Source organism: Nansenia antarctica (genome assembly GCF_963989245.1).
Source record: "Nansenia antarctica genome assembly, chromosome: 14".
NCBI classification, from domain to species: Eukaryota; Metazoa; Chordata; class Actinopteri; order Argentiniformes; family Microstomatidae; genus Nansenia; species Nansenia antarctica.
In genome coordinates, this window is record NC_137684.1 from 15,203,545 (window position 1) to 15,219,200 (window position 15,656).

At 43.4% G+C, this 15,656-nt stretch overlaps 1 protein-coding gene across 1 annotated transcript; it reads right to left on the reverse strand.

The window, feature by feature from the left end:
* Window positions 1-4,684: 4,684 nt before the first annotated feature.
* On the reverse strand, window positions 4,685-15,166 carry arsa (arylsulfatase A; the record flags this gene model as incomplete). The annotated part of the gene is made up of 9 exons (XM_080545210.1): window positions 4,685-5,574; window positions 5,988-6,090; window positions 9,068-9,195; window positions 9,407-9,531; window positions 12,074-12,243; window positions 12,537-12,755; window positions 13,312-13,552; window positions 14,346-14,528; window positions 15,117-15,166. 9 exons carry the CDS (start codon window positions 15,164-15,166, stop codon window positions 5,276-5,278), a joined length of 1,518 nt encoding a protein of 505 aa, XP_080401336.1. The 3' UTR covers window positions 4,685-5,275.
* Between the last annotated feature and the right edge of the window lie 490 nt (window positions 15,167-15,656).

Below are 15,656 nucleotides of genomic sequence, written 5' to 3' on the forward strand. Positions count from 1 at the left end.
GGTTTAGTAGTGTAGGTGGTCTTCAAGTTTTACAGGTAGGGTCTTTACATTGTGTGGCATTTAGGAGAAATCTGTTATGTTTAGCAAAGCCAGAAGTTGCCAGTCTGTTATGGTCAGCATGAATTGCAAATCTAGTGAGGGTCCTCTTCAGGAGAAGCCATACATTTGAACTGACTCTTTTCACACGACACTTTTGCTCTGGTCGTAGTTAGTGTTAACTGGAGTTAGTCTCCATTTTCTCTTAACTTGATGAGTTCACTGAGGAACAGGAAGACCTGAACTGTCCAGAAGCGAAAAGCTGTCGGCCATGTTAACCTGCAGCAGAGTATCAATCTGACTGAGGTCATGGTGGTTCTCTTGTATCAATCTGGCCCTGCTTTGAGTGCTAATGTAACAGCTTGTGTTAGCCCATTGAGCTAAAGCCTGATGTTAGCTTGGTGTTAATGCAGGTATCCAGGTCTCAGACAAGGCTATTCATCTCTTACATTAAACCTGCGAGGTTCCGCTGTAAAAGTGATATTCAAGTGACAATGTCTACTGCCGTTGAGAGAAATGACTTTTCGTGTTTGTGCAACACACACACTCTGGCAGGTAGTTTAGACTGAGCGGGCCAGTACCTTTTATACTGCCAGTGTAACGCCCTGAGGAGTTGGAGAGAAGTTAACCTTTTCACATACGTGTACTCATACTTTTTTTCCACTCTGTCTGACAATTACAACATATTGATTTGTATTTGTTAACAGTAGATGGCAGTACAACAAAAACTGGACAAGAGGGGAAGAAATTAGAATGAATCAAATGTACTTGTGAAATGACTTCACTACTATTCTCTATATCAGGTTCAGTAGAGTAGATGAACGACCTGCTTCTACAACCAGACACACATCTGCTTCTGCTGCTTTTATTACCAAACCTCAAACTGAGGAGAAGATACAGGAGAGCACAGAGCAGGAGGAGAAGATACAGGAGAGCACAGAGCAGGCGGTCCACTGGGCAGAGGTCTGACCTGTGGTGACCAGGTCAACTGTGACAGTTGTGTAAGGAGGGGGGGAGGAGGTGTGAGGTGACAGTTGTGTAAGGAGGGGGGAGGAGGTGTGAGGTGACAGTTGTATAAGGAGGGGGTGAGGTGACAGTTGTATAAGGAGGGGGTGAGGTGACAGTTGTATAAGGAGGGGGGGAGGAGGGGGTGAGGTGACAGTTGTGTAAGGAGGGGGGAGGAGGTGTGAGGTGACAGTTGTGTAAAGAGGGGGAGGAGGGGGTGAGGTGACAGTTGTGTAAGGAGGGGGGGAGGAGGGGGGGAGGAGGGGGTGAGGTGACAGTTGTGTAAGGAGGGGGGGAGGAGGGGGTGAGGTGACAGTTGTGTAAGGAGGGGGGGAGGAGGTGTGAGGTGACAGTTGTGTAAGGAGGGGGGGAGGAGACAGTTGTATAAGGAGGGGGGAGGAGGTGTGAGGTGACAGTTGTATAAGGAGGGGGGAGGAGGGGGTGAGGTGACAGTTGTGTAAGGAGGGGGGAGGTGACAGTTGTGTAAGGAGGGGGGAGGAGGTGTGAGGTGACAGTTGTATAAGGAGGGGGGAGGTGACAGTTGTGTAAGGAGGGGGGAGGAGGGGGTGAGGTGACAGTTGTGTAAGGAGGGGGGGGAGGAGGTGTGAGGTGACAGTTGTGTAAGGAGGGGGGGGAGGAGGGGGTGAGGTGACAGTTGTGTAAGGAGGGGGGGAGGAGGTGTGAGGTGACAGTTGTATAAGGAGGGGGGGAGGAGGTGTGAGGTGACAGTTGTATAAGGAGGGGGGGAGGTGACAGTTGTATAAGGAGGGGTGAGGTGTAATCTACATGTGTATCGCTGTCGGTTAGATGATGTAAATATAATAGCGAATGGAGAAGATAGTGCTGTGTCCTTTATGTTGAGTATGTTATTGAAATGAATATGTACAATAATAAAAGAGACAAATTGAAAATATCACAATCAAATGAAAACCACGACGGGAAAAGAAAACAATTATGTAAATTGACTTTTATTATCAGCTTCTGTTTTCTTTGCCACAGCAGATCACATACAGGCGTTACCTCAGCGCCTCACAGGGACATTCTGAGTTCTTGGAAACTCTGCAGCCCTACAGAAACAGGCTTCAGCGGCACACGTGTGATAAGTGATTCATCATTAAGGGACATCGTTATGTTCTGTGTTCCATCTAACAAGGCCACACCCACCGGTGAGCGCTGACACATCTGCTGTTAGAGCTGAGTAACCAATTAAAACTGAGCTTTCAGGGTCAGATTTAATGAAATAACCTTCAGTACACCTTCAGTATCGTGTCTTGCCAATGTAGCCGACGCCTTTGAGCTCAGATGTGCCCCATCTGCCTAACCCATCTCCTATCTGTTTGTTTTTGGATCTTGTAGCTTCTTAGTTTCTACCCTTCTTTCCTAATAGCTGCAACACACACAAAACCACCCCTGAGGATTTCCTAGTCCTGTATAGCTGCTGAGACATACAGAAACAGTTAACAAAACTTTGGACTTTAATACATAAACAAGATTCTTCACTGTATAACTAGAGCACATCAGTATGTGACAAAACAACTTATCTTATATCTTTAAAAAGAAAACGAGGACTTGTACAAATCTAAATGAAAAACAAACAAAAACAAACAAAAAAAATATTCACTCTGCCTTGTCATGGGTTTGGTCTTATGAATAAAATATAATATGCTTGATGTCCAAACGGGTCTGATTGTGACTTCCTTGTGTTTGTGTGTCTGAACTGTGTAACATTATCTGAGAATGATGTCTTTACATTTAAAGGCTTGAAGCCTAACTTAAAGGTCTTTGCACAATTTGTATTTTCAAATCCGTCATCCGATAAAAAAAAAACGTTCCGCACAGAGACCTTCACACTGACGTCTGATGCGTTCTATTAGAGTCCGATGCGTTTTTAAATTATATTGACGTTGCGAAATGTTGCAATATGCAAAATGCATATGATTTTGTGCTCCTCTCACTCCTCTCTCAAGAAACAGCTATAACCAGCTGAATGATGTACCTGTATGTACCTGTATGTACCTGTATGTACCTGTGTGTACCTGTGTGTACCTGTATGTACCTGTATGTACCTGTATGTACCTGTGTGTACCTGTATGTACCTGTATGTACCTGTCTGTACCTGTATGTACCTGTGTGTACCTGTATGTACCTGTATGTACCTGTATGTACCTGTATGGACCTGTATGTACCTGTGTGTACCTGTATGTACCTGTATGTACCTGTATGGACCTGTATGTACCTGTATGTACCTGTATGTACCTGTATGTACCTGTATGTACCTGTATGATGACTGGCAGTCTGTGACAGTGTGAACCTGCCCGGACCTTCTGCCTGAGTCTGATGCTGCCCAAATGAATGTTATTGTTTAGTATGATGCTGCTCAAATAAATGTTATTGTTTAGTATGATGCTGCCCAAATAAATGTTATTGTTTAGTATGATGCTGCCCAAATGAATGTTATTGTTTAGTATGATGCTCCCCAAATAAATGTTATTGTTTAGTATGATGCTGCCCAAATAAATGTTATTGTTTAGTATGATGCTGCCCAAATGAATGTTATTGTTTAGTATGATGCTCCCCAAATAAATGTTATTGTTTAGTATGATGCTGCCCAAATAAATGTTATTGTTTAGTATGATGCTCCCCAAATAAATGTTATTGTTTAGTATGATGCTGCCCAAATAAATGTTATTGTTTAGTATGATGCTCCCCAAATAAATGTTATTGTTTAGTATGATGCTCCCCAAATGAATGTTATTGTTTAGTATGATGCTCCCCAAATGAATGTTATTGTTTAGTATGATGCTCCCCAAATGAATGTTATTGTTTAGTATGATGCTCCCCAAATGAATGTTATTGTTTAGTATGATGCTCCCCAAATGAATGTTATTGTTTAGTATGATGCTCCCCAAATGAATGTTATTGTTTAGTATGATGCTCCCCAAATGAATGTTATTGTTTAGTATGATGCTCCCCAAATGAATGTTATTGTTTAGTATGATGCTCCCCAAATAAATGTTATTGTTTAGTATGATGCTCCCCAAATAAATGTTATTGTTTAGTATGATGCTCCCCAAATAAATGTTATTGTTTAGTATGATGCTCCCCAAATGAATGTTATTGTTTAGTATGATGCTGCCCAAATGAATGTTATTGTTTAGTGCCGTACGCTTTCGTGGTATTATATTGTGTGAATTATCACCTGTATGTTGTTTTTCTTTCACTCGACTAACTGATGATTTAATACTTGCGACATGTACTTCCGTAAACATTAATCCAACTGTCCTGCAGTTCTAACTTGACGATGTGTCCCTCTACACCATGGCGGAGTGGTCAAAAACAACTCTCAAAAGGCTTTTGACGGACGCGAAAAACACAAAATTATGACGGACGAATATTCCGGATTCGTTGTGCAAGCATGATTGACACAACGCGAGTTCATTTTATTTATTTTTTTACGGACGTAAAAAACGCATCAATGTGCAAAGACCTTAAAAGTAAAATATGCATCTCACAGCTTTAATGCTCCAGTCAGTAAGAATACAAACTGCACCTTGGAAGGCGACGTTCTGGAACGTTCAGGAACATTCAGGAACATTCAGGAACATTCAGGAACACTCAGCAACATTCAGGAACACTCAGCAACATTCAGGAACACTCAGCAACATTCAGGAACGTTCAGGAACATTCAGGAACATTCAGGAACATTCAGGAACATTCAGGAACGTTCAGGAACATTCAGGAACGTTCAGGAACATTCAGGAACACTTCAGTGTTGAAGAGTTTTCATATTACTCGTCCTCATTGAGGACAGACAGTAGAAACAACTGATTTACTACAGAGACATTCAACACTCAACAAATATTATTCAGTATGAATCTTAATCAACAATTCACATAATCCTCATCTTCAAGTAAATTATGATGTGTCTACATTTATTTAGTAACAGGTATTAAGGTACAGTATCAACCAGTCTTTTCCACTATGCAAGGGTCACTGAAGCAAGTGAAAGAGATCATATTTTCCCTCAAAACAAAGCATTTGGACAGCAGACAGTACTGTACGAATGTAAATAAAATCCCTCATTGGAATAGAATGCCCAGGCACACGTCATTCTGGTTACGTTGCATTAGTGACAAAAGTCTGCCCTTGTTTTAAGGGTAAACCCAAGAGTCTTTGGTTGTGGGTCTGAAGTGCAGTGTGTATAGCAACAAATACAAACACATCTGAGTGTCTCCTACCCACACTGGCAGCAGCTGGGCTTGGGGGAGCAGGACGGCGTGCAGCATGGCTGCAGGTCGGGGTCGCTGCCTTTCCCAACCTGGCTCTCTCCGAACACCATGGAGGCTTCAAACTGCTGCCGGACCCGGAGGACGTTCTCCAGCACGGCCTGGAGGTCCGGGCGGCCCTGCAGGGGCAGGGGGTAGTTCTCTGAGGGGTCGGCCTCCAGGTCAAACAGGAGTGGCGGGTCGTGAGGCTTCAGGAAGGAGAACATGTGACAGTCCTGGTCTGGGGTGGTGTCGCTGTGGGCCGCGCCTGGGAGGGGGCAGGAAGGAAGTCACGGCCATGTGGTTTACTGAATTCTACGGTTCTATTATGGCATTGGTTACATTCATTTCACTCAGTCCACGTCTCATCTACAGTGGGGGAAATAAGTATTGAACACATCAACATTTTGTCCAGTATTTTGTCCAGTTTTTTGTCCAGTATTTCCAATGAGCCTATTCAAGTGAAATTAATTAGGGGGCAACTCTACCTCCAATCTGTGCTAATTAATCTCAGCTGGGTTAGAATATATTGATGGGCTATAAAAGGGTATTTTTGTTACCAAGGTTACCATCTAGTCCCTCTATTACTCCTATTCACTGAAAGGATAAGAATTTTGAGGCTTGACACGGGACAGTTACATACACACATACACACACACACATACATACACACATACACACCACGTGTGTAGAAGTGGGCCTTGTACTTTCCCAGCCTCAGGGCAAACAGGCCAAACTCCTCGCTGGGGTCTGTAGGGTAGAACATGACCGCCTCTCTCTGACTCTGAACACAGGAGGAGTCATACACACATGAGTCATTTACACATGAGGAGTCATACACATGAGGAGTCATACACACATGAGTCATATACACATGAGTCATATACACATGAGGAGTCATACACACATGAGTCATATACACATGAGGAGTCATACACATGAGTCATATACACATGAGGAGTCATACACATGAGGAGTCATACACACATGAGTCATATACACATGAGTCAAGACACTTTCACCACTGCACAATACTGAAGAAACACAACATTCTAAGCTGGGACAATCTGAAAACCTACACAAACCTCTGCCTTGTCTATAAAACTATCCACAATTTAGCCCCACCACCACTTAACACCTTCATCTCACGACCAGGAAGTACAGCACGCACCACAAGGGGTGTCACCAGAGGGGACTGCACCATCCCATTTAGGAGGAGTGCCTTTAGTCAGTCTGCCTGGTCAGTTAGAGGGGCACGTGAATGGAACCTGATTCCAGGGCACCTTAAAGAATTAGGCACCTTTAAATCATTTCGAAAGCACCTAAAACAGTGGATGATCAACACACACACCTGCCAACATTGAAATGTCCTGTCCTATACCTGTATGTCATGTGTACCGCCTGTCTGTGTACCGCCTAACATGTCTTACCTGTACAGTCTGTGTGCTTGTTTTTAGTCTGCTTACCGTGCGTATATGTTGCTTGCTTTTAGTCTGCTTACCGAATATGTACCCTCCTTTTAACCGCCTATGATTAATGTATGCTCTTTTAACCCTCTGCTTATATGTACCCTCCTTTTAAGCGCCTATGATTAATGTATGCTCTTTTAACCCCCTATGTTATGCCCTTAAGCTAAATGCTTGTCCTGTCTACTTTTTTGTGCCTAGGTCTACCTATATTTTATCTTTTAAATGTACTTTTTTCCTCCAGGGAGCCGTATACAACATCATGGCATAGGGACTGCGGATGAAAACTAGCTTTCGGGCTAACTCTGGCGTATTTACAATTTATTTTTGTTTTATTAATATGCACTGTCCCTTGAATAAATAAATGAATCTGAATCTGAATACACACATGAGTCATATACACATGAGTCATATACACATGAGTCATATACACATGAGGAGTCATACACATGAGTCATGAGTCATATACACATGAGGAGTCATACACATGAGTCATATACACATGAGTCATATACACATGAGTCATGAGTCATACACACATGAGTCATATACACATGAGTCATATACACATGAGTCATATACACATGAGTCATATACACATGAGTCATATACACATGAGTCATACACACATGAGTCATACACACATGAGTCATATACACATGAGTCATATACACATGAGTCATGAGTCATATACACATGAGTCATAAGGGCTCTGCACACAGCGTGCGATTTCTGTTGCGCGTCAACATTCCATTTTGAAGTTTGAATGGAAGTCTATGAGAACATCGCATTTCAACACACACGGCCCCGATTTTAATCGCACGGCGAAAATTCGATTCCATTCATTTTGAATGGGACAAAGCACACGGCGTGTGAGTTTTGTCGCACTGTCAAATTTGTGCTTTTTCCCATTCAAAATGAATGGAATCGAATTTTCGCCATGCGATTAAAATCGGGGCCGTGTGTGTTGAAATGCGATGTTCTCATAGACTTCCATTCAAACTTCAAAATGGAATGTTGACGCGCAACAGAAATCGCACGCTGTGTGCAGAGCCCTATATACACATGAGGAGTCATACACATGAGTCATATACTCATGAGTCATATACACATGAGTCATATACATGAGTCATACACACATTAATAATGTCTAGGCATACAGAGCTGAATCTTCACAGATGGCATTTAAATGTAAGTGGCCATGTCTGATTTCATCATAAATAGATGTCAAAAATTACAGTAGAGAAAATCACACAACCAAAAAAGCTTTGGTTTGTGAGGCCATTACAGGTTTTATATGTTTGGCATTTAGCAGATGCCTTTATCCACACCGACTTACAACAAATACATTTGTCTAGTCAATCATGTGAATCATCCATCCATCAGTCATCATAAGAAAAAGTTACTTATGCTATGACCAGGGGCCATTGGCAGTCACAATGTTAGAAGAAGGAAGAATTATTATTATATTAAAAAAATAATAATAATACAGTAGAGAAACTGTACAGGGGGTAGTGGGGAAGAGGAGGGCTTTAGGAAGGACAGTTAAGATGTTCTGAAGAGATGAAGAGATGGATGTCTTCAGTCTACAGGAGGATAGGGAGGATAGAGAGAATAGGGAGGATAGAGAGAATAGGGAGGGTAGGGAGGACAGGGAGGGTAGGGAGGGTAGGGAGGATAGAGAGAATAGGGAGGATAGGGAGGGTAGGGAGGGTAGGGAGGATAGAGAGGGTAGGGAGGATAGGGAGGGTAGGGAGGATAGAGAGGGTAGGGAGGACAGGGAGGGTAGGGAGGATAGGGAGGACAGGGAGGGTAGAGAGGATAGGGAGGATAGGGAGGGTAGAGAGAATAGGGAGGATAGGGAGGGTAGGGAGTGACTCTGCAGCCCTGACGACTCTGACAGCAGTGGGAAGCTCGTTCCACCAGCAGGGCACCAGGACGGTGTAAAGGACCGAGTAACACGACTGCTGCCTCCTCATAGAGGTGGTGGTGCCAGGCGGCCAGCCCAGGTGGAGGAGAGGAGTGACCGGGCAGGGGTTTGGGGGCTTGACCATTGAGCCCCAGGGTCTTGAATCTGATGCGAGGTCTGTTTAGCTATCTTAGTCTGTTTAGGTATCTTAGTCTGTTTAGGTATCTTAGTCTGTTTAGGTATCCTAGTTTGTTTAGGTATCCTAGTTTGTTTAGGAATCTTAGTTTGTTTAGGTATCTTAGTTTGTTTAGGTATCTTAAGTCTGTTTAGGTATCTTAGTTTAGGTCTTAACCTCAACTGTGTCAAAGTTTGAATGTCTCCCATACCTTTCCATGACTGACCAAGATGCTTATCATATCCACCCCATCCAGTTGCACTCTGGGTAACTTGGCACCTGCAAGCCCTGCGATGGTGGGCAGAATGTCCAGGGTGCTGGCCAGCTCATGGGTGACGCCTGGGAAATGTAGTTCAAATGAGATGCAGAGCACAATACAAGTCAATGTCTTTAACAGCATTTCAAAGGGACACCATCTTGAAAGCTCTACAATAATCCTGAAATGTCGTAAAATCTTCCATTTCACACACCAACACATTCAGCCGCCTGAGCAGATGGGTGGGGGTGAGCAGATGGGTGGGGGTGATTATGGGATGTGTGTCCTCCTCACCTGCCCTGACGGTCCCTGGCCAGTAGGCGATAGCCGGCTCTCTCATGCCCCCTTCATAGGTGGTGCCCTTCCCACACTTCAGCGGACCAGAGTTCCCTCCCCGGGACATACGCATCAGCTCAGGCCTGGGGAGGGACATGGGATTAGTAGAAAGCTATAAAATATTTGGCAGGTGGGGTTTGACCTTCAATCCAATTCGGTCCATGATTCTGATTCTGATTCTGAATCAGAATGTCACAGATGAATCTTTCGGGTGCATGTAAACTTTGTGTATGTACTGAATTCTTTAACCCTTTAGTTATGACTTAGGGTGAATCCCAATTCACCACTCCGGCTCCGTTTTCACCCCTACGGCTCCGTTTTGCGCGTTCACGTGTAGCCGTAGTGTCCCAATTCATTACTCATTTAGGGTTAGGGATAGGGTTAGGGTTTTCCATGGCTCCGTTTGGAGCCAATCTTGACCCTCGTGCGATTCGGAGCCATGAGACTCCCTTCCGGCATGCATTGCGAAACATCTACAGAAATGTTATTTTTGCTCTCGTAATAGGGAAGCGAGCCTGAAATGTCATTTACTTTTTCTGGAATTACTTGTAATTAAAGACTTGAAAAATTATGATAACCATCGTATTATCTTAGTTTAAAGTCATTTCAATGCATTATAGACCTTTTCTTTACAACAAGCATAACAAAAAAAGATCGCTATTATGCTGATATTGTGCCTATGCAAGGAGTGCCCCATGGAAGCGTCAAGCACAGCCTTCCCATAAGGAGCGCGATTCACATCGAGATGTACATTCCTGTTTAGAAATAAAAGATGACCTGTGGCGTTTGACAGCGGATGATGATAGACATATTTGATAATGTGAAGTTATCTATCTAACGTTAGGCTGATGTGTGCATGATAGACGCGCATGACCTATTTCCATGTTTTATTTACAGCTATGGCACGTATTAAACCAAAACAACCCGCAATCCTATCCGAGCAGTTGTTATTATGTAATATTGTTGATGGGTTATATAATTTAATGTCATTTCAATGCATTATACACCTTTTCTTTACAACAAGCATAACAAAGAAATTGCTGTTATGCCGAGGTGCTTAACATAGAAAGTTCCACAGTCCAGCGCGCTTGGGACAGCGGGCAGGACACCGGAGCGCGTTTGTCACAGGCTTGAAGCCCCGTGTTCTGCTGCCCCGGCGTCAGTCCCATGGAAGTGTCAAGCACAGCCTTCCCAATAGAAATAAATCGGTGCGCGATTCACATTTCAGAGATGTACAATCATGTTTATTTAGAAATAAATTATTACCTGTGGTGTTTGACAGCATGATGGAGGGATATGATTAAACACAAACACTTCTATCAATGTCTTTTTCCCATTAACTATTGTCTTTTTAAATGTTTTATCTATTTACTTCTTATATTTGCTTTTATTCATTGTAATTGTTATTTTCTTATGCTCCTCTTGCTGTATTTTTAAATAATGCATGTAAAGCACTTTGAATTGCCCCTGTTGTATGAAATGTGCTATACAAATAAACTTGCCTTGCCTTGCCTTGCCATGATAGGCGTGAATTCCCCCCCCTTGGTGGTATATGACGCTATAGTTGTTATTATACCAAAACAACCGGCAATCTAATCCGAGCAGTTGTTATTATGTAGCCTAATATTATTGATGGATGTGCCATTTCTGATGGAGGAGAGTGAGTGGAAGACTCATCAAGGACATGTAGTTAATTAATGCAGTGGACAGCGGCTGTTTCTCCAGCGTTCCTGTCACATCGGATTTCGTAACGCCATAAAAATATATCTGTGCTGTTATATATATATATATATATATAAATTACATGTTATAAGGCTGATCTGCGCATGATAGTGCTGCACTTTGACATATTTCATGTTTCCGCCCATTGATGGTATATGACGCTATAGTCAGTCCCAATGGTCCAAAAGTCAAGCGCTTCGTAACACAGACGGGGTGAATTTTATGAATGAAAGTGAAAGTTCTGTCACAAAATGCCGTTACGTATCCTCACACATTTTTAAGTGGGTATACGGAAATCCTTGGCCTTTCCTAGTGGGTATACAGCGTAGTCCTGCGTATCACCTAGACTACACCACTGGAGCACAAGTTTCATACAGGTTAGAGCTTATTCTGTCATGGTCTGATAATGAAGCATTGTTCTTTTTTATTTGATGACTTGTTTGATCGATTGATAGCGTTCAAGTTCATTCAAGTTGTGAATGAATCGCGAGCGTCAATGCTTTTCTACGATACTACTGTAATGTCACTTGGACATAGAATAATAAGACACTTGAGTCTGGGTTCAACAAAGATATAACCAGTTTACTTCGGTTCTCTCGACACCTGTCAGTCACCTAGTGGTATATCATGAACTCTCTCTAAGGCGCATGCGCTGTCCTGACTATGAATTAACCCATTCATTACACTACGGATGACGTATTAGTCTGAAGGGTTGTCCCATTTCCCCCCGGGGAACCACTACGGCTTGTGGCTCTGTTCGGAGTGACTCCAAAACGAGTGACTCCAAAACGAGCCGAAGTGGTAGAAAAGAGAATCGGGATTGGGCCTTAGACAGTCGTCCACTAAACACAGATACAACTGTTGACGGAGATCACATAGGAGTAAAGGAACAGACAGGCGTACCCGTTGTCAGCAGTGAAGAGTATGAGAGTGTTGTTGAGCGCCCCGCTCTGCTCCAGGGCTGAGAGGAGGTTCCCCACAGTAGAGTCAAACTCCAGCAGAGCGTCCCCAAACGCACCCCTACGAGACCGCCCTGCCGCCCCGGGACCGGCAAACTGGGGGTAGTGTGTGTGCTGCAGGAGAGGCGGGAGGAGGTCATGAACATCCAATAGATGGATGGATGATCTGAATGAATAAATAAATGAACAAATGGCATGTCTACACAGTAGCTCAGATCTCTGGATGAAGTCATTAAATGAGCCTCTTTCCACTGAGGTAAAAAAGACTTCAACCTTGCAGTAAGAGAACAGGGATCCTTGTGAACCTGGTAAGGTCAAAGGTCATGAATGAATCCACCTGCTGAGTCAATATAGGATCAGTGTGTGTACAGTCTCGGTCTGGAATGATAGGCTGCCAGGCTGCTTACATGGGAGGGGTAGTAGAGGAAGAAGGGTTGTTTTCTCCTGGCTGACTCAGTGATGAAACCTGTAGCAAAGTCACTGTAAGCTCTCTCCAGGTCCAGGAAGTTGACTGGCTGCTGCTTGATGACATCATTGTGCATCAGGGGGATCGTTACCACGCCGACATCGCAGCGTCCAAAGCATTTAACATCCGGAGGGAAACAGGTAAGGTTCTCACAGGGTCCCTGGGAGAGGAGGAGAGAGAGAGAGAGAGAGAGAGAGAGAGAGAGAGAGAGAGAGAGAGAGAGAGAGAGAGAGAGAGAGAGAGAGAGACAGAGAGAGAGGGAGGGAGAGAGAGAGAGAGACAGATTTGATTAGATTCCTAACTGGACTGAATCTCTATGTAGCTGTTATAGGGTTAGGTTTATAATCTCTATGTAACTGTTCTAGAGTTAGGGTTATAGGGAGAATGTCATATTGGTGGATATTTATATGTAGATATTTATATGTGGATATTTATATGTGGATATTTATACGTGGATATTTTCTACATTATTTTGTCTAGATTAGGAGGGAACATCAAACACGGCACTGATAATAACACCAGTCAACAACCAGTCAGTGACAGTACTGACCATCTCATGGGAGTAGAGGACAGACTAACCATGTCATGGGAGTAGAGGACAGACTGACCATGTCATGGGAGTAGAGGACAGACTGACCATGTCATGGGAGTAGGGGACTCCCAGGTAGTACTGACCATGTCATGGGAGTAGGGGACGACCCCCAGGTAGTACTGACCATGTCATGGGAGTAGGGGACCCCCAGGTAGTGGTCGAAGCCCTGCCGCGTGGGCAGGTACGTCCCATTAGCCCCGACGCCTAGGTGCCACTTCCCCATGGCAGCGGTGGCATAACCCAGGGGTTTCAACACTTCAGCGATGGTGGTCTCGTTTAGGGGGAGCCCCCCCCGGGACCCAGGGTAGAACACCCCAGGATACACCCCTGACCGGGTCTGGTAGCGCCCCGTCAGCAGAGACGCCCTGAGGTCATGATAACAACAAGACAAATGACTAATTCATTATGATTAAGATCCCAAAGAGCTGTCACAAGAATGTATTACTGTTCTTTTGAAGAGATGACGGTACATGCATGCACTGCGATTTCAGCATTTAGATTGTATGCATATAAAGGTGTGTGCCAATAATCTAGCCGCGGGTTATGAGTGATTACAATCTATGACGCTTATTTGTTTACAGTACAGGCCAAAAGTTTGGACACACCTTCTCATTCAATGTGTTTCCTTTATTTTCATGACTATTTACATTGTAGATTCTCACTGAAGGCATCAAAACTATGAATGAACACATGTGGAATGATGTACTTAACAAAAAAGTGTGAAATAACTCTAAATATTATGTATTATATTTTAGATTCCTCAAAGTAGCCACCCTTTGCTTTTTTGTTGTTAATAAAATATTTTGTTGTTGTTGTTAATAAAATATAGAATAACAATATTAAATATATATATATAATAACATATTATTATTAACACATATTATATTTAATATTATTATTATATATTTTATTAACAACAAAAAAGCAAAGGGTGGCTACTTTGAGGAATCTAAAATATAAGACATATTTAGAGTATTTCACACTTTTTTGTTAAGTACATCATTCCACATGTGTTCATTCATAGTTGTGATGCCTTCAGTGAGAATCTACAATGTAAATAGTCATGAAAATAAAGGAAACACTTTGAATGAGAAGGTGTGTCCAAACTTTTGGCCTGTACTGTATGTATGATGTATGATGTATTCTGTGTGATGGCACCTGGAGGGGCTGCAGACAGGGCTGGTACAGTAGAAGTTGGTGAATCGCAGTCCCTCGGACGCCAGGCGGTCCAGGTGAGGCGTGAGGGAGCTGGGGTGACCGTAGCAGCCCAGGTCACCGAAGCCCAGATCGTCGGCGAAAAGGAGAATGAAATTCGGAGGAGGGGAACCAGAACCAGAGCAACTCGCGGAGAGAAGAAACACCAGAGGAACAAGAAGCAGGACAGGGTCCATTCTGATCTGGGCAACAAGGAAGTTTAGTTGTCTTAATAGCTCTGCAAGAACGGGAGATGCAGCAACTCGTGAGCTTAGAATGTTAAGATTCTATCTCCGTTTAGAATTATGAGGTTCTATCTCCGTTTAGAATGTTAAGGTTCTATCTCCGTTTAGAATGATAAGGTTCTATCTCCGTTTAGAATGATAAGGTTCTATCTCCGTTTAGAATGATGTCATGATGGAAGTTGTCTTAATAGCTCTGCAAGAACGAGAGATGCAGCAACTTACTGGAGCTAAATTGCTGAAGGTCGAAGGCTAAGCAATACAATGCATTGCTCTGTGTGTGACACACTGTAGGCTAGTACTAATGAATGAATACTATGTATTATATCGGCTCATATTCCTCCATACGAAAAAGCATGTGATCAGCACCTGACAACTGGCGCATTTCAGTGACGTCCTTAAGTGCTGGGAAATGTAGTTTTTTTTTCTACAAATGAAAAAAAAAAATGCAAACTGGCCTGTCTATCTAAGGCTAGGATGAGAGTCTCCCTACGCTGGGGCGGCTGTGGACACCCGTCTGGTCATCCTGTCCCCAGCAGCCATTGATCCAGTCCATACACTAGCTGTGAGGGCTGCCAAGTCTCACGCAATCACCGTGAGACACACGCATTTCAACCAGTTCTCACGCTCTCACGCCGCATCTCTATTTCTCACGGCGAGATTATTTTTTTATTTTTTTGAAATTCCTTGAAAGAAAGCTACCGGACATGAGTTTCGTGGCATCTTTCTGCACGCGCGTTAACTTGATCAAGTCTGCAATCGAAACGGCAGGCGAGCGCTGATGGAAGAACCTGTGTTCACGCGAGCTGCAAGAACGTAGCAAGCAGTGTTGCCAGATTGGGCTACTTTTGGTCACACTGGACGGGTGGATTCGGCAGCTTTTAGACTGGTTGGGCTGGACATTGTCAATTCCGTCTGGCAACCGTGGTAGCAAAATATGTGCATACATTACAACATCGTATCTGGTAGCCTACTGGACTGGGTTGCACCAATATGGCGTAAGTCATTACTAAATGCAGGAATTTAGTAGTTA